The 24,782-nt window shown below is 40.3% G+C and overlaps 1 protein-coding gene across 1 annotated transcript in view; it reads right to left on the reverse strand.

Annotated features, from left to right (window-relative positions):
• The window catches only part of DNER (delta/notch like EGF repeat containing), a 371,552-nt gene that overhangs the window by 142,928 nt on the left and 203,842 nt on the right, over window positions 1-24,782 (reverse strand). Inside the window, exon 6 of the mRNA XM_049888408.1 lies at window positions 2,063-2,216. Within this exon, the coding sequence (XP_049744365.1) occupies window positions 2,063-2,216 (154 nt within the window). The remainder of the gene's footprint in view (window positions 1-2,062; window positions 2,217-24,782) is intronic.

The raw sequence follows: 24,782 nt of genomic DNA on the forward strand, positions 1-24,782 counted from the left end.
CCATCTTCAAAATTATGTATTTACTTTAAAATAAGTAAATTCATAAAAACAGGCTCTGCATGAGCAAGATGAGAGAGTGTCAAGAACCAAAGATTATGATTGTTCCAATTCTGTGCATATGAGGTCCTTTAAAAAAAAAAAAGGAGAAATCTTCATTGAGAACAAACCTGAAGGAAAGATCAAACTGAAATCATATCAGCTGAAACAGTGAAAATAACCTCACTGAGCCTGAGGACTCGACGGCAGAGGGTTTGGTTTTGGTTTAGGCCTAATGGAGACTATTCGTGGAAGGAATTATATTCAGTCTAGTATTATTTACTTAGAAAAGAAAAATTGAAGATATCTTAAAGATCCATCAGTAAAGCAAGGGTTTGAAAAACCAGGCTATATTCATACTCTTTCATTAGTTTGTCTAATCAACACAGACTGAAGGCACACAATCTGTCAGATACTGTAGGACACAACAATGACTGAAAACCGATACAGTGCCTCCTTTCGTGTAACTCAGCCCTGGCGGGAGAGACAGGCACTAATCAAAGAATCACATATATAAACATATACTGGAAGCAGATGGGAAACCCTGGTGGTGTCGTGGTTAAGAGCTACGGCTGCTAACTGAAAGGTCAGCAGTTCGAATCTACCAGGCACTTCCTGGAATCCCTGTGGGGCAATTCTCGCCTGTCCTATAGCGTCGCTATGAGTCAGAATTGACTCGACGGCAATGGGTTTGGTTTTCTGGTTTTGGAAGCAGATGAGGGCTGTGAAGAAAAGGTACACAGGGCTGAAAAAAAAAAAATTTTTTTTCATGTAATATCCAAAAATCCCAAAGACTAATCAGGCAATATTAAAGATTTGACCCATGTGTGACCAATGGAATTTCAAATTCTCATGGACTCCAGACTTCCTGGAACCATGAAGATTGGATGAACCCTTCAAACGATTGCCCTGAGATAATCTTTAAACCTTAAACCAAAAACATTTCCTGAAGTCATCTTAAAACCAAACCACAGTTCAGCTTAACTAGTAAAAAAAGGCCTGCCTTAAGCACTATGCTCTTTTAAAAACTACCTATACAGGATCAAACTGACAACAGCAACTTGGAAGATTAGAGAGGAGTCTTAGGGGAGCACTGAGTTTATGCTAATGAGGGAGGAACAACTCAGAAAAGGAGGGTGAGAATGGTTACACAACTCAAAGAACGTAATTCAGTGTCACTAAATGGTACAAGTAGAAACTGTTGAATTGGTCTATGTTTTGCTGTGTATATTTTCAACAACAACAAAATAAATGAAATTTTAACAAGAAAAAAAAGAAAGATTTGGCCCATGTGAAGGACAGGATACCAAGAATTTGAGTTAATGAACACTCATAAAGAAAAGGAAAGTAATTGAAACTGGGGAATTAGGGCTTTACATAGCTGGCATAGTTTATCCCAGAATTCTCGTAGCTTACTTAACATAATCACCCAGCACAGCACCAACCCATACTCAACACATATTTGTGGAATTGTTTTTGAAACATCCAAGTCTCTATCTGACCAAGAATATTATTATCCCAGAACAAAAATGGTGGAATGCTAAATTGGAAACACTCTGATGTCAGAAGGCAAGCCAGAGGACATGATGTTTATCCTCATGTGAACCTCCTTCTTCTATTCCTTGGTTCTATAACACGTGTGTGTGTGTGTGTGTGTGTGTGTGTGTATGAAACCACAGTTGCCATCAATCAATTCTGACTCATGGTGACCCCATAGGTGTCAGGGTAGAACTGTGCTCCATAAGGTTTTCAATGGCCGATTAGTCAGAAGTAGATTGCCAGGCCTTTCTTCCTAGGTGCCTCTGGGTAGACTCAAACCTCCAACCTTTCCATTAGCAGTCGAGTGTTAAACTGTTTGTGCCACCTAGGGACACCATATAAGGTATAGACTGACAGTATCAAATGAGATCTTGAAGTTATCTTCTACAGCAGCTGCTTTGGACAAGGTATTGTTTAACCACCTTTAATTAATAAGTGTGTAACCTACAGAAAGATGTATAAGAACTATTAACTATCTAAATCATACCAGCAGGGCAAACGCAGGTGAAGTTGCTCCCCTCTTGTTTTTCATTCGTATCAATACAGCTCGCGTTGTTCTGGCAGAGCTTCCTTTGGCAAGCATCGAATTCTTCACAGAAAGTACCCACGTACTGGTCCTCGCAGCTACATGAAAAAGTTGCCTAAAATACAAACACACGGGCCATGTTACCTGAATCCTCAAAAATGTTTGCTTTGGCTGTGAAAATGCAATGTTCAAAAGCTCCACTTCGTTTTTATAACTAGGTCCACATCAAGGATTTTAATCACTTATATTTTATATCAGAAGTGGGCTAAAATCATTATTTTAAGAGAAGTCTGTGTTTCTTTACAGTTCGATTTCAAATATTTATTTTAGTAGTTCTTTATTCATATTTATCCCAACCATTTTCAATCTTCCTAAAACGGAAATGGAAAGAACAACTTATTTTAAGCAAAAAAGAGAGTTTTGCTGACCTGACATGGAAGTGGCAATTTTGCTAGAGCAGATAGCTTGAGTATCACCAGTAAATTAGATGTCAAACTCAGCCAACTAAAACCCATCAGCACAGACAGCACTTGCAACAGGGATATCATCAAAGTCCTGCTCAAACCATCCTTCCAACACACTGGGAGAAATACTGAACTGCCCTGGTTAGGGACCTCAGTGTACAGCGTGTAGCCTACCTGAGTCCAAGGGAAAAATCAAAAGCATGACCTTTTTGTTTGGGTTTGTTACGTTATCATTGATTTAGTGAAAGACAATAACTCAGGCCCAGAGAACTGAACTTGATCTGAAGCTTTATTCCTTCCATATTCTAGCAATAGGTTGACTTCCGGTCTGATGTTCCATGATGCTGAGTTGTTGTTTTTTTTTTTTTCCTTTTGAGTATGTGTGTGTGTGTTTGCACAGGTTTCATAGTAGAAAGCTAGGAGAAGCTGCACCAAGTTCTGTGAGAAAGATATCTTTTTAAATAAGAAAATCCTTTTTCTAGAACTGTCTTCTGAGGGGAGACTTGTCCTTGCTCACATACAGTACAGAGTTCACCTTTGATATTTGCAGGGGTTGTGTCTGGAGCTCTGTGTGCACCCATAGATTTGGGGTTGCCTTTGAGATGTAAATGTGTGCACGCCCGGTGCAAACAATTCCATTGTGGGACTCAGCATCATGATAAATTACACCATGTCATTGTTTCTGGCAGCTGTCCTCTAGAATTCACTTGGTTTGTATCCAGACATTGCATATTGCAGATAAATTTCCTTGGTTATTTGGGAAGATACATTTTGCATATAATTCATCCAGTGAGTTCCACAGAAAATATGTTGCTTGTGAAAATGAATTATTAAAATCCCCAAATCAAACCTCTTTGATTTAGCCTTGATTAGAATTCAAGTTAAAACAGAAGCCACGCATTTTGTTTTGCTTTGCTTGTGGCAGGGACCAGGAAGGAATGCTTTGGACAAAGCAAAACACTGAATTGATTCTCAATTTTGTGAGGTGGGTGAAGAAGAAAATTTAAAAATATTTACCTACCCATGACCATAAAATTTAAGTCAAAGCTTTACATATTCTTGTATCATGTCATTCACAGTTAGATTTCTTCCTAAGTGTACTTTCTAAGAAGGACAAAGAGTTTTCCTGTAATATTAAAAAGTTTAATTTTATAGAGGAATGCTGATCAAATGGGGGGGATGCAGAACAGAATTTCAAATTCGCATGGAATCTAGACTTTCTGGAGTCATGGAAGCTCGATGAACTCCTGAAACTATTGCCACGAGATAAGCTTTAAACCTTAAACCAAAAATATCCCCTGAAGTCTTCCTTAAACCAAACAATTACCCATTGCCATCAAGTCAATTCCAACTCATGCTTTCCCCATAAAGTTTCCAAGACTGTAAATCTCTACAGAAGCAGACTGCCACACCTTCCTCCTGCGGGGCCACTGGTGGTTTCGAACCACCAAACCTTTGGTTAACAGTCAATCACTTTAACCACTGGACCATGATCACTTTAACCACTTCACCACCAGGACTCTTTAAACCAAACAATAGCTTAATTAGAAAAGAATGTCTGCCTTGAGCATTGGGCTCTTTCAAAGAACTATATGGGATCAAATTGTCAACTACAACTCGAAAGGTTAGAGAAGACACTTAGGGATCAGTGAGTTCATGCTAACGCTGGAGGGATAATTCAGAAAGGGAGGGTAAGAATGGCTGCACAACTCAAAGAATGTAATCAATGTCACCGAATTGTACCTGTTGAAATGGTCAAACTGGTATGTTTTGCTGTGTACATTGTCAACAATGACAACAAAAAAATAATAAAATAAAATAAATTCTTAGAAAAAAGATCCCTGTGGAGCACAGTTCTACTCTGATACATACGGGGCTGCTAGCAAGTGGTTTGGGTTTTTTTTTTTGAGCATGTGTTACTTTTCTTATTGAAAGAAGAAAATAACCGTTAAAAAAATAAGTTCTAGAAGCTGAAAAGAAAATAGTTTTAATAATATCAATACTGAATGAATGTTTATTAAAGAAATATATTTGTTAGCGTATTTGTTGTAGGAAACCATGTTTGATTACTGCAAGTCATAATCTGTTATACCCAATCTTGAGAAGTTTAACTCACTGACTATGATATCACTAATCTAAATATAATTAATTCGACAGCATAAGAGACAATATAGACTTATTTAGTTTGCTAAATTATAGAAAGGTACTTCTGTGTAAAAAGACATTTTCAAGTAAAATAAAAAGTGACCCTCAGAGATTAATTTTAAAACCCAACGCAGAATCTCAATTTTCCTCAACAGCTTAATGTCAGATATTCCATTTGTACACAAATTTTCTCTGTGGTAGGAAGCTAACTTTGAAAAGCTCAAAAAAAAAAAAAAAATCAACCATGCATTCATTAATTTGTTCATCCATCCAGCTAATGTCTATTGACCACCTACTATGTGCCAGGCAGTGTTTTAGGAGCAGGGACACAAAAGAGAACAAGAGAGATCAGGCCCTCACTCTCACGGAGATATCATTCTAGAGGGGGTGACCGATGCAAAAAAAAATGAACAAGTAAGTGAGATAGTGAAATTAGATGATAAGTGCTATGGGGGAAATAAAGTAAGGAAGTGGAATAGAAGTGCTGGGGTGTTATGGAGGGTACAAGGTATACGGAGAAAGTGACAACTGGGTAAAGACTTGATGGAGATGAGGGAGTGAGCCACACAGGTATCTGAGGGAAGAGTGTTCCATGTAAAGGGGACAGCCAGTGCAAAGACTCTTAAGTAGAATATGACTAGCAGGTTCCAGAAATGGCCAGAAGCCAGTGCGGCTGGAGTAAAGCAAATGACAGGGAGACCAGCAGGAGATGAGAAAAGAAAGGTATTTGAGGCTAGAGCTAGATCTTGAAAGGCAGAGGTTCTTATTTCACCCTCCAGGAGACATCTGACAATGTCTGGAGACAATTTTTGGTAGTCACAACTTGGGGGCAGAGTGCACCGGACAGCTCCCCACCAGAATGATTTATTCGGTCCCAAATATCAATAATGTCAAGGTTGAGAAACCCTGATGTTGGACCTTATAAGCACTAGAAGGACTATAAAACTTTGGAAAGATAGATCCTGTGCCAAAAAAGACCCAAAATGATCTTGTATATCAGAATGTTGCTGTACACGACACCACTTTGTGCCACTACTATGCTGGCTTTATTCTGATAACACTCTAACCACAACTGTCAGTATTCCCACAGTCCTACAGCCACCTCAAAGCAGAAGTCAGACAGCCTTTTATTCAAGCACATTTTGGTTCAGTTCTTCAGTTTTTACACTACTTTGTCAGCTTTACTGCTATCTTGGGTAATCTGCCAAGTATAGGAGGTATCTTTATTCAGCATTATAGAATAACTGGTGCTTATCAGATTTTTTTTTTTTTATCAGACCATTAACCTGAACTGGCTATTGTCCAGCTTTCATTCATTAATTCCTCTCATTCAATGAGCCCATATTGAAACATGCAATATTGTAGGTACTAAAGATGGCAGTTCTACTCTGTCCCATAGGGTGGCTATGAGTTGGAACCAACTTGACACCACTTAACAACAACAACAACAACAACAACAAGGATGTTGCGGACAGCAGATGGACATAGTTGCTGTTCGCATGGAGCTTACATTCTAGTGGAAGAGATGGACACACTGGACACAAGATAACGTCCTAGAGTGATAACAAATAAATATGTAAATATGACTACCAGCTGAAAGATAGTTCATACCCACCCAGAGGCACCTCAGAGGACAAACCTGGTGATGTACTTCTGAAAGGTCACAGCCTTGAAAACCCTACCAAGTAGTTCTACTCTGCACACATGGGGTCAGCATGAGTTAGGATCAACTCAACAGGAACTAAAAGCAACATCTTGTCACATAGTGGTTAAACGCTATAAAGAAATATAAATTGGGATGAGAGGATAGATAGTGATGGTGGAGTACAAGTTGATATTTATCTCAATCAAAGTCTTATTGGAAGGACCAATGTTTTTTAAGAACTACTGAACATAAACATAGTCCATCCTTTCTTCCATATAGCCTTTCTCTTTATCGATAAATCAAGCTGAACCATCAAAAAACTTAGTTCTGGACTATGTTCTCTTGTTCCATGGCAGAACTGCTTTCACTGAGCTGCTATTTGACCTTATGCTCTCAACTAACATTGAAAGGTCCTATAAGAAACGTTACTATTAGACCTACTACTGCATTTACCATGTTGTTGAGGACCTCATTTAGTGTCCCATTTATAAAGACCTACCCAGGAAAATTCATTCATATTTAAGTGCCAGTAGACATTTTGCTGGTCTTGAAAATTGATGTTTTGTCCCATGACAATGCAAATCACGTGACTACCCACATTTTCCTTTTTTGATTTGGCTGCCATAAGCTCAGAGTCAATTTGCAGTTCAGCTTTAACAATTACATGGGGCACAAAAATGACCTGTATAACCATTTCCTTTATCTAATTTGAATATTGCTTTCTAATCTACATATTCCGTACTCTACCTTCCATCTGCATCCAAAAGGTCACAGCCTTGAAAACTTCATGGAGCACAGTTCTACTCTGATACATGTGCAAGTCACCATGAGTCAGAATTGACCTAATGGCAATTAACAACAACTTAGTTTTTGATATTTTTCTATTTTAATACTTCATGAAATAGTGGATTAAATGTGTAAATAAGTAAATCAAAACTCCCTAGCATAACACACAAGGCTCCTGACAATCGGGCCCCAACCTACCTTTTCTGTCTTGTTCTCAGTAATTTTCACCCCTCGGTAAAAAGCCTGACTGCTGGTGAGCAAGTCATCCCAGAGACAGAAGTTTTCTGAGGACCTAGATTGCCCTCTTTTAATAATCAGAACTTATAAACTCTCCTGCACTTTCTTCCTTAAACAAAGCATACAGGAAATATATTTACCTCTTTTGGTTGCCCAGTGAGATCAGGTTGAACAGAAAAAAACCCAGCTTACTAGACACTGAATTGTGTTATTCATAAAAGTTGCTTACATTTAAGATGCAGGTGGGCATCAGCATATCCATTTTATGGACAGAGAACAGACCTAACAGAGAGGTCAAATAAATTGTATGAGGTGTCCCAGCTGGCAAGTGTAAGGCCATGGTTAAACCCCGGTCATGTGATGCCAAATCCAGAGCCCTTCCCACCTATGGCTGCATATTGTACTACAATCACTGTCATGGCCTCTGGTACAATAGAGCAGGTAAGGACAGCCTTTGTCCTTACTCTAAAATAACCCTCAGTGAACCACTGTGGTATTATAGCTCTTGTTCCAGATTTCTCTAGTTTTCCCCCTCCTCCCTTGCTGGCGGAAACCCTGGTGGTGCAGTGGTTAAGAGCTACGGCTACTAACCAAAAGGGTCCGCAGTTCGAATCCACCAGGCACTCCTTGAAAACCCTGTGGGGCAGTTCTACTCTGTCCTATAGGGTCGCTATGACTTGGAATTGATTTGACGGCAACGAGTTTGGTTTTTTTGTTTCTCCCTTGCTGTGAGGCTGCCTCCCTTAGCTCTGTCCTTTCAGTTCACTAATTCCAATATACTATAGTTGTGAGAAGAATTCCAAATCTATTCAAATAAGGTGTCAAAATAAAGTAAAAAAATCTTCCTAAGGGCTGAAAGAATCCCTGGCACATAAAGTGCCTAATCATGCCAGAACAAACCTAGAGAATATGATTGGAAGATCATTCACCCTGTTGAGGGTCCTTGACGTCTAGGGCTTTAGTTACCCATTCCTGTTAGATGCTTGGGTGTTCAATGAATTAAATGGACTCTTTAATAGGCTGCTTAAAGGCAGACTTGCTGAGAGTTCTCCGCAGGTAAAGGGATCCCTTCTACTTCCTTATCTATCCCTGACGATCATCTTGTGTTTTGTCAAAATGGCGCCACAGCTATTTAAACGTTCTTCGAACACACATTCGTAAGAAAGGTATTAGCAATGAACAAGGACTAGGGGGGCAATCCTAAGCCAAAAAGGTGACTAACAGACCCCCTAAACATCTGAAAATGGAAAGGAGATGATTCAAACCACTCCTTGCTAAAGGTCTCTCCAGGCCAAAGCTGATCTCTTTCTTCATGGGCCAGTCTGACTCCAAACAACATCTGGATTATTCATAGTTAAATGTCCAAACATCTGCAAGGCCAAAACTGTAGCTAATGACTTGATAATTGTTGAAACTCAGTGACGCAAACACGGTGCTTTGCCAAATAGCTTTCTCTACTTTTAGATATGCTTGAAATAATCCATAATAAAAAGTTTGTCGTGTTCTTTTTTCTTAGAGCTTGGCTGAATCCCAGGAAAGAAAAGATAAAGTTCTGAAACACTAGAGTCACATTTCAGTGTCTTGTGTCCGGCTCCTCCCTGTGGCATCTGACGTTGCATTTACTGCCAGGATGTTGTGGAGGACACTGTGTCTGCATCGCAGAACCCCTGTATACGAAGTCCTGCTCCAGAAATGTATTTCATATCTTGGTGCCAGAAAAAGCTCTGTTTGCTCTGAGGAGCTGACATGTTTTCTCCTGGTGGACAGCTTGAATCACGTAACTGAGCATGTTTCTCTCTGAACAACCCAGTCTGCTTGAAGAGACAGCTCAGCCTTTTCTATGCCAAGTGAAGACTTGGCTGCCTCTCAGCTTCCCCAGGGTGCTGGGTCATAAGTAGGGCACACCCAGCCCAAGGCTCAGCTGACTCGAGGAATTCCTGCTTCCAGAGGCTATGGGTTAAAGTTCAGAAGGACTTTCAAACTAGTTCTCCATATACCACCAGGGTCAAGAACTACAGCCTGTCTCCTAATGTCGGAAAGTTCTAGAATCTTTTTACTCCTAGTTAATGGAGGATCCCCAGGCCCAGTTGTCTATGAAAATGGTTCCAGGAGTACGGCTTTCTTTGGCCCCTTTTGCTGAGAGTTTAAATTGCTTTAAGCAGATGTCTCAGAAAGAAAACAGTGAGTCCCGCCTAGCTCCTGTAACAACACAGCTTAAGTCACGTTCTGGCCTGAAAGGCCCCCTTGCCCCAGTGCATTGACCCTGAGTCTGTTGAGATGGAGGCCACAGAAACCTTGTCCTGACAATGCTCAGCCAAAGACTTATTATCCCAGCTCCTAGGCCATGGGAACCAGACTGGTGGTCACTTGGGCCTGAAATCACATTGTTGACAAACACTACAACCTAGATAAAAAGCAGTATACATAGCACATGCTTTCATTCGCTTAAGCACAGGTGAACTATAATCAGTGGTGTCACTAGAGGGGTGCAGGGGGTGCGGACAGCACCAGGTGACACTGTTGGAGGATATGACACCAAAATGACTGTCTATAAAAATATTTTTTGTAAGCCCAGCTTACAAGTATCAATACACCTACAAGGCTAAAAACTCTATGCTAATTTACTCTTTGAATCTCCTAATGCTCTCCAGTGAGAACTGCCATTATTACCCAATTACTATGATGCTTCGAATCACATGGTTTCAGCTGCACGCGCTACACGCACACACTGATTTCATTGCTGCCAGTATTTTAATAGTTGCTGATTTTGTCAAATCTTCTGATGTTCTAGCTACAACACTGTGGTAATCAGTATTTGTGAACCTATATCAATAACTCTTTTTGAGAATGAAGTAGTAATTAAGGAAAAAGTGTGATATATGGGAATTACGATTTACGAGTAATATTAGTACAAAAAACATTACTAAGGATTCTGTACAGTCAGAAGGAGGTCCATGGGGGGATGGGGGGTGACGTCATGAGTTACCCCACCCTAGTGATGCCACTGGCTATAACTAAAGGGTCAAAAGATTATCTAGCATGGTCTTTTGGACAGGTAGAATTCAACCTCTAGATTTAGCATCTAGGGCCCCGGTGGCTCAAAGGTTAAGTGCTCAGCTGCTAACCAAAAGGTTGGCAGTTCAAATCCACCCAGCTGCTCCTCAGGAGGAAGACTTGGCTGTCTGCTCCCGTTAAGATTACAGCCAAGAAAACCTGATGGAGCAGTTCGACTCTGTCACGTGGGGTCGCTATGAGTTGAAAATCAACTTGACAGCATCTAACAACAACAGAGGTGGAAAGGATAATTTGGACATAAAATTTGGGAGAATATCTGAGAATTCTATTTATAATGTTCAAGTGTCCATCCATGCCTTTTACTGAGCCCAGGCCACGCAAGAATACCTGGAACCCAGCCACATAGACAAATTGCTGCCGCCTTCTGGGATGACAGTGAGCCATCTCAAAGGAAAATTCACTGTGAGTTACCATTTTTTAAATTCTTGCCTATTGTCTGGGTCTGATTAATCTGTTATTCATTACACATGTAGCTTAAACAACATACTCCCCTTGCTAAAAGCTCATAATTGTACTTTCCCGTTAATCTTGCCTATACTACCGCTCTTCTATGTGGGTTCATTAATTGTAAATGTGGTAGCTTATATAAAACAAAGCAAATTTAGACACCTACAGATCACTTGAACAAGACATTCAGGATTTGACCTCCATAAATTCATGCCATTCATTCTTCTGGCTTAAGTGTTAAATTTAAAATAACAGTAGCAGTATTGAGAGTCTTGCTCTTTCCTTCCAACGGACTGTAAGATTTCCTTTATTACCGAAGGGAGAAGAACGTAAATGTCTTTTAGGAAATTTTGTAAGAGACCCTTTCTTCCTAAAGTCAGATGGATGGCCTGGCAGAATGGAGATGCTGCAAAGGGGTCTCGAACCACATCCTGGCTATTCGTGTATTCTCAGCACTCTACAGACTGCCGTAATGAGGCATAAGATCTCCATATAATCAGCCTTGATCTTTTCATCACTAACATCCCTGTATGTATTTGCTTCAATATTCTAATCCATTAACAAAATAAAGTTTGACGTTTACAAAAAGGAGCGTCACTACAACGCCATCTCTTATTGAAACTCCCTGGGAAAAAAATAATAATAAACTGATGCCACAAGTAAACAACATTCTACTTTTGTACTTTAAAATTCCATTTTAGCCTTCTAGTTATTTCCTTTACCATAACAAAGGGAAATGGTAAGGAAAAAAAGCTTTAATAAAAGAACATTTTGGTATATAAATGATTGATAAGAAGAACTCAATGAAGTATAGAGATCCTTCCCAGTGTCTTCCTCAAGTTACTTCAAGTGGGAGCAGAGAGGATAAACCAAGGGTAACTTTTTTTTTTAACCTGGGTCAGGTAAGAGGTGCAGCACCTAGATCCCCCTACCAAGAACACTCAGATTGCTCTGGGACCATTCTTAGATTAGGAGTCCCTAGGTGGTACAAATGGTTAAAGGCTCAACGAGTAATTGAAAGGTCAGTGGTTCACACCTATCCAGAGGCACCTCGGAAGAAAGTCTTGGCAATCTACTTCTGAAAAACCAGCCACTGAAAGCCCTATGGAACACAGTTCTACTCTGACACACATGGGGTCGCCATGAGTCGGGATGGATTTAATGGCAACTGGTTTGCTTGTTTGTTTGTTTGTTTTATCTCTATGTTAATCCTGAGAGGCAGCTTTTGTCTGTTTGGGGCTAAACCACTGAGTTCTCAAGATCTTTGTCATTATCCGAAACTCAGGACATGGAGATAAGGAGAAAGGCCTGAAGAACTCCACCTGTGAGACGTCTACTTCTGCGATATAGCTCCTCTCCCAGAATATCATTCTGGTGTGTGGTCCTTCTCTTTTACTTCTTCTTTCCTTTTTCTACCTGTTTCATCCTCTTTGGGCCCCTTAACATATGTGGTCATTAGGTTCCTGGGTCACAGCTAACCGGTGTGTTGCTATCCCCTCTGCCCCCATCTCAAGCCAGCATGAGGGCCTCCTCTGTATATTTATAACTTTAACCCAGCTTCACTTTCCTATTAGGTTTTTACTTTCCCTTTGCCTTGGTATCCACATCTATTTTAATCTTAATAAATTATTTTACAGTTATGTACTTTTATGGGTGGTCTCAAATCCAGTCCAAAGAGGTAGTCTGTAAATAAACAAAAAATATAGAACTAATATGAATCATCGGTTCAGTATGCCTTATGGAGGTTAATTACCAATTTTTCAGCCCCTTTTTCTCCTCTTCAAGCCAAAATATACACTTAAATCGAGAATATTGGTATCATAGCCTAAATTTCAAGAGATTTGTCTTGATTATATAACTCCTGATGCTGTGGAATTTAACTAAAAACTATCTTTTCATTTGATTGTAAAAAAAAATTATTTATATACAGTGCCTGATTTTATAAATGCATTTCTTTATTGAGTCTGCACCCACATAAATTGAAACAACACCAGCAGAGGTGGGGAAGTCCTATCATTTATTTTCATGAAACCTTGTTTCATTAAATGCTTGTTGCTTTCCTCATTTTAATATTGAACAAAAGGTAGGTTATATCTAATAAATGTGTTTCTCTTGGATAATTAGGAAAGAACCATTCTAGTAATTTCCAGAGGAACCATGTCAAAATATCTAACTCAGGGGTGGCAAAAGAATCAGGTAAACTCATAAGCAAGATGAATCTTGCTTGCTTTTGAACCGTTTTTATATCTATAATATTCATATGAAGTGATTTCATTTTTCTTCTGGTAATTGAAGCCTCCATTTCTGCCTTTTTTTAAAAAAATCTGCATATAAATTTTGAGTGTAAGAACAGTAGTAACACAACACAGCTCATACCTTCCTTTTGCAACTCTCTTGATTACTGTATTTTATGCAAATAACTCGTGCCTTCTACATTAGTTTGCCAGCTATACCCTCTCCCCCAGAGGTATTTTCGTAAGTGTGCTATGCTAATTTTTTGAAGCAGTATGTGAGATCGGATTGGCATGGCAGTGTCTGTGAGGGTGCCTTGTGGGGGGAGGATGTGGCCAGCACACAAATGCAGAAGGAGAGCAGTATTTATGTAAAAATACAGTAATGTATCATATTTGACTCGCCGGCACTGGGTTTGGTTTGGTTTGTGGTTTTATTATATTTTAACCACTATGATGCTCGTAGTTCCCTTTCTAGCTCATTTAATGCTCTTAGAATAGAATACTGGATTTAGATTCTTTATTTAGGAGACAAGGAAATGCATGTGGAATTCCCTAGAGCCGCAGTATCCCCTGCGTCTGACGGTGAAGATATGAAAACTTCCGTGTCACAGGCTGTGGGGTGTGCAAGCGCTTGAGTTAGCACAGATTCATGCAAGTGTTGAAAAAATGTTAAACTCACCTCCTCATGTAACCTGACCCTAAAAATGCCAGTACATTTCCATTAGTCTTTAAACTAGCCCAAGCCAGATTTGGCCCACCTTGCATGCACAGAAGGGCCAGCACAGCAATAGGTGGAATGAATCAAAAGAAAAATCACCACCTAGACCCTATTCCTAAGCAAGAGGTCCAACAAGAACCACATCACTTCCTGTTTCATGGCCGCATTCTAGAATTTCCCCTCCCCAGTACACCTGCGAAGCCGCCATCTTGCTGCCCAAATCACGCGTAAGTCCTGCTTCCCCATAGCTCGGGGAGTCAGATCTGAGGAACTTCCTCCCAGGTCTTTGTTCTGCACATTGCAAGTTACTTTCTCGTTTCTCAAAGATGGGTGTCCAGATTATTGGCAAGTCTGAGTGCACAGGACAGAACTCACCTTCTAGGCTCTAGTAACACTCATTCAGGTGAACAGGCTCTCCCAGTGGTTGATAAGCCTTGTGGAGTGGCTGCCATATACAACAGTATGGAGGATTATCTCAAATTCTTTTTTCTAATTATAATTCTTAGAGGTTCATGTTAAACCCAACCCAGAGGTTCATGTTAGAAAGGAAAAAAAAAAATTCTATGAGCTGGTTCAAATCTCTGTCTTCTTGAGGGTTGCATAAATGGGCTTTTGCTATGGAATGAGTCTCAAGATCACTGTAACATCAGAAAGAAACCTTCTCCTAGGGCTTTCTGGGATTCTCTGGAATAAAAGTGGAGCCCTGGTGACACAGTGGTTAAGAGCTCAGCTGCTAACCCAAAAGGTCAGCAGTTCGAATCCACCAGTGGTTCCTTGGAAACCCTATGGGGCAGCTCTACTCTGTCTTACAGGTTTGCTGTGAGTCAGAATCAACTCGGTAGCAACAGGTTTCAGGGATAAAAGTGGTTTTATTTGAGATAACAATGGTCTCTGAGAATGGCTCAAAAGCCTTCAGCCTTCCTTGTTTCTGAATTAGTGAGAAATGATAACCAAACATGAGCCTCAGATTTCCTGGCAGGGTAGGTCTTACCTCTCCAAACCCAAGTCTCTGTTCTCATACCCCACACCTCCAGGCTGCACCTGTGTTTTAGAATTATCTCCTACTCTCTCTTCTATTAAAAGCAACCCTTGACTAAACTAAGCTATCCCCATTTAATGATATATAATACCTTAATGTGTTACCATTTTAGGGATATTTGCATTTAAATAGGAAATCATGCTTTTATTACACAGGAATTAAATTCAAATAGCAGGGTTCCAGGCATCTCGCCAGGCTGGTGTGTCAGGGAAATTTGGGACGAAGGGACATCCCTAGATACCCTTGAATCTTACAGCACATAGACATCCCCAGCCCACTGCTATCTGTCCAACTGCACGAGCAACTGGATTTTATCAATGTTGAGTTGCTTTTATTTTTTAAAAGCTTTTTCTTTAAAAAGAATTTTTAGTTCAGAAGCAAAGGCCATCATGATAAAAATCCAAGAAAGTTTAAATTATCTCCCAGTGCCATTGCTAGATAATGCCAGAAGAATCAAACCAATGACATTTGTGGAAAGACACAATGGAGAAGCTCATCAATTAGAAAAAGGCCAGGGGCCAACTGAGGAAAAGACCATCAACTGCTCATATGCAAGTTCAAGTTGAAGCTGAAGAAAATTAAAACAAGTCCACAAGATCCAAATATGATCTTGAGTATATCCCTCCGGAATTTGGAGACCATCTCAAGAATAGATTTCACAGATTAAACACTAAGGACAGAAGATTGGACAAGTTGTGGGATGACATCAAGGACATCACACTTGAAGAAAACAAAGCATCATTAAAAAGAAACAAAAGACCAAAACGGATGTCAGAGGAGACTCTGAAGTTTGCTTTTGAACAAAGAGTAGGTAAAACGAATGGAAGAAACGATGAAGTAGAAGAGCTGAACAGGAGATTTCAAAGGGCAGGTCAAGAAGACAAAATAAAGTATTACAATTAAATGTGCAAAGACCTGGAGTTAGAAAACCAAAAGGGAAAAACATACTTAGCATTTCTCAAGCTGAAAGAACTGAAGAAAAAATTCAACCTTCAAATTGCAATTTTGAAGGATCCTATGGGCAAAATATGGAATGATGCAGTAAGCACCAAAAGAAGATGGAAGGAATACACAGTCACTGTACCAAAAACAACTGGTCAACGTTCAACCATTTCAGGAGGTAGCATATGATCAAGAACCGATAGTATTGAAGGAAGAAGTCTAAGCTGCACTGAAGGCATTGGCGAAAGACAAGGCTCCAGGAATTGATGGAATAACAATTGAGGTGTTTCAACAAATGGATGCAGCACTGGAAGTACTCACTCATCTATGCCAAGAAATTTCAAAGACAGCTACCTGGCCAACTGACTACAAGAGATCCATATTTATGCCTATTCCCAAGAAAGGTGATCCAACTGAATGCAGAAATTATTGAGCAGTATTTTTTCTTTATCATTAATATCACACCCAAATAAAATTTTGCTGAAGATCATTCAAAACTGGGTGCAGCAGTACATGGACAGGGAAATGCCAGAAATTTTTCAAGCTGGATTGAGATGAGGATGTAGAATGAATGATATCATTGCTGATGTCAGATTGATCTTGGCTGCAATCAGAGAATACCAGAAAGATGTTTACCTGTGTTTTATTGACTATGCAAAGGCATTCGACTGTGTGAATCATAACAAACTATGGATGACATTGCAAAGAATGGGAATCCCAGAACACTTCGGGCACTGGTGGGTTCATTGTGTTCATGAGGAATCTGTACATAGACAAAGAGGCAGGTATTCAAACAGAACAAGGGAATACTGTGTGGTTTAAAATCAGGTAAGGTGTGTGTCAGGGTTGTATCCTCTCACCATACTTATTCAATTTCTATGCTGAGCAAATAATCCAAGAAGCTGGACTACATAAAGAAGAGCAGGACATCAGGATTGGTGGAAGACTATTAACAACCTAAGATATGCAGATGACACAACCTTGCTTGCTGAAAGTGAAGAGGACTTGAAGCACTTACTGATAAAGATCAAAGACTACAGCTTTCAGTATGGATTGCACCTCAACATAAAGAAAACAAAAATCCTCACAACTGGAGCAATAAGCAACTTCGTGATAAACGGAGAAAAGACTGAAGTTGTCAAAAATTTCATTTTACTTGGATCCACAATCAACGTCCATGGAAGCAGCAGTGAAGAAATCAAATGAGGTACTGCACTGGGCAAATTTGTTGCAAAAGACCTCTTTAAAGTGTTAAAAAGCCAGGATGTCACTTTGAGGCCCAAGGTATGCCTGATCCAAGCCATAATTTCAATAATCTCATATACATTCACAGAAAATGAATAGGAAGACTGAAGAAGAATTGATGCCTTTGAATTACGATGTTGGCGAAGAATCTTGAATATACTATGGACTGCCAAAAGAACGAACAAATCTGTTTTGGAAGAGGTACAGCCAGAATGCTCCTTAGAAGCGAGGATGGCGAGACTGCATCCCCCATATTTTGAACATGTTATTAGCAGGGACCATGGAGAAAGACTTCATGCTTGGTAAGGTGGAGGGTTATGGAAAAAGAGGAAGACCCTCAACAAGATGGTCTGGCACAATGGCTGCAACAATGTGCTCAAACATAGCAACCGTTGTGAGGATGGTACAGAGCCAGAGAGTGTTTCATTCTGTTATACATAGGGTTGCGACGAGTTGGCACCTAACAACAACAACCATTGCTAGGAGTCTCTAGTTTATGATCTCAGTGGCTAACCCAAAGATTGGAGGTTTGAGTACACCCAGAGGCACCTCGGAAGAAAAGCTTGGCAATATTATTTCTGAAACATCAGCAGCTGAAATTCTATGGAGCTAAGTTCTACTATGACACACATAGGGTGGCCGTGAGTCGGAGTTAACCCAATGAAACTGATACGGGTTTTGTTGTTGTTATTGCTGTTTGGTGCCATCACTGGCTGGTAACTACGGTTTTGTTATTTTTTAGAAAATCTTTTATCAGAACCTTTATATATTCATGAGTATTTCTGGCTAATGTTGACAGCCAGAAATTTCTTGGCAATTTTAGTTTTTCCTGCAAAACTAAAAGTACATTGAGCTGAGTAGACCTTGCAACATGGGTGAGAAACAAGGCAAAATGCCAACTACATGTTGCTGTGGCCAGCGGCACCAACTCTTACATGCACAGGTCTGTAGTGACTTGAATTCAGAAATTCAAGTATCAACTTTCTCCCAACAATTTTCCTTTAAAATTAGGACTGTGAGAAGGAAATTAAATGTGAGTCTAGCCCCAAATGATTTCCACTAAAGTCAATGAAAATCAGCTGCACTGGCCAGCAGCATTCCTGAGTGGTTGAAAAGAAGATGAGTAGAAGCAAAAACTTCCAAGGATAACAGGGTGGGAATTCCAAGTGCAACAACGGCCATAGAAAGTGGCTATTTGATGGAGAGAGCAGATGCCTTTTGTATTGGTTTACATATCATATGCACCAACTTTTATTTGTAAAGCACTTTACAATTTACAAAATGCTTCCATGTATGTAGTCTCATTTCAACTTCTATTAGTATTTTTTTTCTAGCACCTACATGGATCTGTGCTAGTTCAAGGGTTTCCTTCCACATGCCCTGGCCCTGGAACTTGGACATTTTCATCATCCCCATCCTCAGGTGGGGATACTGAGCTCTAGGGAATTCAGTGGTATAATTTCAGTAAGTGCCAGTGCCAAATTTTGAATTCTCATCCTCTGCCTCCAACCCCACTGGTCTCAGTAGGACCCCAAAGCCTTGAAGTCATCAGAGTAGTTCGGTACAAATGTCAAAGCCCACTCTGACATCACCTGGACCAAGACAGATATTTGCTGTAGCCTTGAATTCTCTCTCCAACTGCTACCATTGCTATTGTTAGTTGTCATCGAGTTGATTCCAACTCATAGCAACCCCATGTGTACAGAGTTGAACTTCCCCATAGGGTTTTCAAGGCTGTGACCTTTCAGAAGCAGATCGCCAGGCCTGTCTTCCAAGGCACCTCTGGGTGGGATTGAAATGCCAACCTTGAGGCTAGTAGTTGAGTGCTTAACCATTTGGGCCACCTACAGACTCCATTCTCTCTCCAAGTAGTTGACAAAAATAATGAGGTCTTCATATGACTGACAGTGAAAAAATACTAAAAACTAATCCCAAAACTTTGAAGGTCCTATAAAAAATTTCAAAAAATTTAAATTCTAGCCGTTTGTGAAACTGCTTCACTTAATTCCCTAGGGCCTCAGTATCGTCATCCAATAACGGAAGTGATGAAAATGCCCCTGTCACATGGGTGTGATGTGTGGAAGGCCCTTCCCGCCAGGGCGCACAATGAAGCCAATGTTTTATTAGTACCCTTTGAATTTAAATTAAGCTAAATGTAATGGAGTATATTTCAAATGAATTGTTCTTATGGTAAAAATGGAAGCACAGTATTTATTAATCTAAGTATGGAAACCTATATTTCTTATATTTTTACTTATTTTAGCTAACTGGAAAATCCTTTCAGGCGAAAGTCAAATTTAGCTGCTGCTTCTGATTTTAGATACCACAGCATAATATCCTGTTTTTTTTTCCCCCTCCAAAAAAATCTAACACACGTGAGAAACCCTAACAATAGAAGAGTGAGTTTTGGTTGAAAAACCAATAGAAACAATTTAAACTTAGAGAAAAGTGATTGGATTCCCCCATAGGTTCCCACAGGCTGTGTATCCTCCCCTGTGGTACACCCTCTGCCCCTTAACCTCCTCAATCCCAGCTAACCAAGACACTTGCCATTCATCTTGTCCAAGGTTCTTTTTCCATTCTAAGACCCTCCGAAACATCCTCAGAAGATGGTTTTAACATCACTTCATGACATATAGCTCGTTCTTTTAATATTTCACTTTCCACTGAATGAACGATCCTGCACTATCGTCAGTATTTAATTTCTTATTTGAATGTATTATATCAGAGCCCTGGTGGCACAGTGCTTAAGCGTTTGTCGGCTAACCAGAAGGTCAGCAGTTTGAGTTCACCAGCTGCTCCTTGGAAATCCTATGGGGCAGTTCTACTCTGTCCTATGGGGTCGCTATGAGTCAGAAATAACTCAACGGCAATGAGTTTTTTTATATCAAACTAAGACCAGAGAATTACAAAGAAAAATCATAAAGATAAAAGGAAATAAACAAAAGCACATAAAGAAATTTTAAAAAAAATTCGTAGAATAGAAAGAAAAACTTTCTGGTGAAGTAAGGAGAACACTGAAGAAATGAGGAGATAGAATAAAAGCAGGGAAAGGTAGAATTTGTAGAAGTTTTTACACAGATGTAGATATAGCCAGGTACACATGTACATAATTATTTATATAAAATGTAAATGGGATCGTATAAGCTGCTATGGGTGTCTCCTCTGTTCATACGCTCCTGTTTCCCCCAATCTCCTGCCAAAATATTGTGACTGTGAAAAACATGATGTGTCAATGACAGTTTTGATGTCCTACATAATTAATGACCTTTGAATTCTAGACAGCTCTGGAACATTCCACATCGGGCAGGGCTCTGCTGACCCCCTGGCAGAATGCTACGACAGCGTCCTCTGTGTCTTTCCCTCCACACTCGAGCCCTAAATGATGCCCCATTGCACATATCACATAACCTCCTCTGCCTGAGGTCTGAGACGCAGCACGAAGTTTCTGCCCAGAAATCGCAGGGAAACCAACTACGGTCGTATAGAAGAGGGGCGACTGCGTTCATGGCAGTGGCCCAAGGAAGCCTGTGGTAACCTTGCTCCATTGATCATGACTGAGCAGCTGCTGTATTCCTGCCAGAGCTTTTCTCACCCCCTTCTGGAGCCAGCTTCTCTCACCCTTACTGACTTGGAAGTATCCTGTTTAACCACAGAATTGTCATTCAACCAGATAACTCTCCTGCATGGTGAACTTGGAAAGGACTCACGCCTGCAACTCCGTTAAATGCTGATCTTTGCCTCAGAAATGCCCATTAGGAAGGGAAGCTGAGGGCAAAATGATTCCCTTGCTGCCAGTGAGGAGCAGACATGTGGGTTTAGGCAAGTTCCTTGGGATCATTCTTAGAGCCCAGGGAAGGGTAATCTGAAGGAAGAAACCCATCTGTTGACTCAGTCTGGCAGATTTTGGGGGTAATCGTTTGCACCACTCAAGGACTCCTTGAACCAGGGTACAACTTCTCAAAATGTGGTTTCTGGACCCCAGGATGAAGTCAAAAAGAGCCCTGGAGGTGCAACGGTTAAGCACTCAGCAGCTAACCAAGAGATTGGCAGTTCGAACCCACCAGCCACTCTGAGGGAGAAAGATGTGGCAGTCTGCTTCCGTAAAGGTTGTTGTTGTTGTTAGGTATAGTTGGGTCAGTTCCAGCTCACAGTGACCCTATCTATGTATAACAGAGCAAAATGCTGCCCAGTCCTGAGCCATCCTCACAATCATAGTTGTTTGAGTCCACTGTTACAGCCACTGTATCAATCCATCTTATTGAGGGTCTTCCTTCTTTTCGCTGACACTCTACTTTACCAAGCATAATGTCCTTCTCCAGGGACTGTTCCCTCCTAAAAACATGTCCAAAGTGCGTGAGATGAGGTCTCGGCATTCTTGCTTCTAAGGAGCATTCCAGCTGTACTTCCAGGACAGATTTGTTCATTCTTCTGGCAGAACACGGTATATTCAATATTCTTCCCCAACACCACAATTCGAAGGAATCAATTCTTCAGTCTTCCTTATTCATTGTCCAGCTTTTGAATGCATATGAGGTGACTGAAAATACCATGGCTCGGGTAAGGCACACCTTAGTCCTCAAAGCGGTATCTTTGCTTTTTAACACTTTAGAGAGATCTCTTTCAGCAGATTTGCCCAATGCAATGCGTCATTTGATTTCTTGACTGCTGCTTCTGTGGGTGTTGGTTGTGGATCCAAGTAAAATGATATCCTTGACAACTTCAACATTTTCTCCATTTATCATGATGTGGCTTACTGGTTCAGTTGTGAGGATTTTTGTTTTATGCTGACATGTAATTCATACTGAAGGGCTGTAGTCTTTGATCTTCATTAGTAATTGCTTCAATTCCTCTTCACTTTCAGCAAGCAAGGTTGTGTTATCTGCATATCACACATTGTTAATGAGTCTTCTTCCAATTCGGATGCTGCGGTCTTCTTCACATAGTCCAGCTTCTCAGTAAAGATTTTTTCCATAAAGGCTACAGTCTTGGAAACCATATGGGAAAGTTCTACTCTGTCCTGTAGGGTCCCCTGAATCAGAATAGTGTCGACAGAAATGGGTTAGTTTTTTCATTTTGTTTTGGTATGAGGTCAAAACTGTTTTATAATACTAAGAAGACACAGAGTTCCTTCTTCACTCTGTTGACACTGGCACTAAAAGTATAAAAACAATGGTAAGGGAAACTGCTGACGCCTCAACACAAATTGAAGCAGGGGCTCTGTAGTAGCAGTCACTGGATTCATCACTGTCATTGGGTGTTCCAAGAAAAAAAGGTGCCAGTTCCAGTTAGCATGTCCTTGATGAAGCAGTAAAAATTAAAAGTGTTTAAAATCTCAACCCTTGAGCACACATCTTCTAAACACTGTGTGTGACAAAAGGGAGGTTCTTACAGAGCACTTCTATGCTATCTGAAGTCAAATGCCATCTCAGAGAAGAACAAGTGGGCTGCTGAGTGAGTCATGAGCTAAACCAGTCACTGCTGCACGGAACACCATTCTTCCTTGAAAGAACGACTGACGGACAAACTAGGGTTACTCAGACTTGGCTATGTAGTAGGCATTTTCTCTCAAATGAACAAAACGAGCCTGTCACTTCAGTGAAAACAACTGACGGTCTTTGTTACCAAGCATAAAATGTGAGCTTTCAAAGAAAAATTAGAATTTTGGAAAATTTGTATCGGTCACAGGAATTTGACAGATTCCCAATAAGTAAAGCTTCTTCTGATGAGGTTGGTGGTGATATTAACGGGTGTGATTTTTTTTAATATTGTGTAAAGAAGTGTGTCAACATGTGGAAGTGCTGTGTAACCCAGTGATCCAATATTTTCCAAACGACCGATGTGTGACATTACAAAATTATTGCTAGTTACCATCACGTTAGCTCTGACGCATGGTGACCCGTGCCAGATCCTAAGCTCTTCACCATCATGGGTTTGCCTGAGTCCCTTGTTGCGGCCACTGTGTATTTTCCAGCTGCTCTTCACTGGCTACCACTCAGAAGTAGATCACCGGGTCTTTCTCCCCAGTCATAGCAACACACAAGCCACCACAGCACAAGAAACTGACAGACTACCACCCACCTGTCAGTTACAAAAGTACTCACGGGTGAAAGAGCCAGACTGCAAGGCAGATCAACGGATTTTAACGTAACAGAAGGCAAAACGTCACCGAATGGTTTCAGACTCTGCATTGTAATTAAACTTTTAAATGCCTACAATTTGTCTGGTTTTAGAGTATTTTCAAAGACGAGTATCCATAATTTTCTGAAACGGCTATTTACACGTTTCTCTTTTTTCTAATTAAATGTCTGTATGAGGTTGAATTTTCTTTCTGTACTTCAACCACAACAATACATTGGAGCAGAATGAACGGAGTGCAAGTATGAGAATGTAGCTGTCTTCTTTTAAGCCAGACTTTAAAGAGATTTATACAAATGAAAACAAGCCGCTCTTCTTACTTTTTTTTTTTTAGAAAATATAGTTGTTTTTCATTAATAATGTGTAATTTTTATTAACATGGGATGGGTTCATTGTTACTTTATAATTAATTAACAAATATCTTTTAATTCCTCCATTTGATTTAATACGGCAACTATCATTTTTTTTTTTTTTTATCATTAGATTAAGACCCAATGAACAAAAAGCTCTTTGGGGTCCTCAATCATTTATAAGACTATAAAGGGGTCCTAAGAACAAAAAGGGTGAAAACAACTGTGCTGGAGAAAGTCAAACAATTTTGTAAATAAGACTACCATCATAATCCAATGGGAAGTCTTCCGGGTGAGCTTGTAACTCACCAGGCAAAAGTTGGGCCCAAGCCGTACGACAGACGCGCCAGGGAAGGTCAGCAACTGAGCTACTTTTGGACAGGAGTCCAGTAACCAGTAACCTGTTGCTACTGACTCTGACTTGTGGCGACCCCATGTGTGTCAGACTGGAACTGTTCCATAGGGTTTGCAATGGCTGATTTTCCAGAAGCAGTTCGCCAGACCCTTCTTCTGAGGCACCTCTGGGTGGAGACAAATCACCAAACTTTCAGCTAGAAGTTGACTACATTAGCTATTTGTACCACCCAGGGACACCAAGCAGGAGGTAAATTCTGCTATAGTGTTGACTGTCCTGATAGAGAACACCATCGGGAAGGACTGGACAAAGTATAGCCCAGCAGGGGCAATCCTGAACCAAAATTCCAGAAACCTCACTTCATTCTTGCCCTGCATCTAGCAGGAATTAGCTCTCGGATCTTGGGCAAGCAGCCTCAATCTCTCTCAGACCTCGGTTTCCTGATGTTTAAGACAAAATAGGAGAAAGTGTCAATGGTGATTTAATCCTCCCCCTCATGTATTTGGAATGCCACCAACCAACAAGGTCTCTACAGTTATTTCGTGTCGGGAGATATATTTCAACCTTCTGGAAGACGTTGATGCTGAAGACAACATCATGAAACATCTATCCTTTGGGACATCAGTTTATAATGATTTCTTTAACTAATTTACAATAAATGACTAAAATGGCTTGCTGTATTTTTGTGCAGGCAATGATAATACCATCCTGCTGTTCCAGAACACAAAAGGCAACAATGGCTTTTTAATTACATTAGTACCCAGGATTATAATTCAAACACAAATCATTGAAATTCTAGATGGGTTTACCCCTTACACATTAATGACAGACAGCTGGGCTGCACTTAACTTTTATGATCTC

This window comes from Elephas maximus, chromosome 6 (assembly GCF_024166365.1).
Source record: "Elephas maximus indicus isolate mEleMax1 chromosome 6, mEleMax1 primary haplotype, whole genome shotgun sequence".
In the NCBI taxonomy this organism is placed as follows: domain Eukaryota; kingdom Metazoa; phylum Chordata; class Mammalia; order Proboscidea; family Elephantidae; genus Elephas; species Elephas maximus.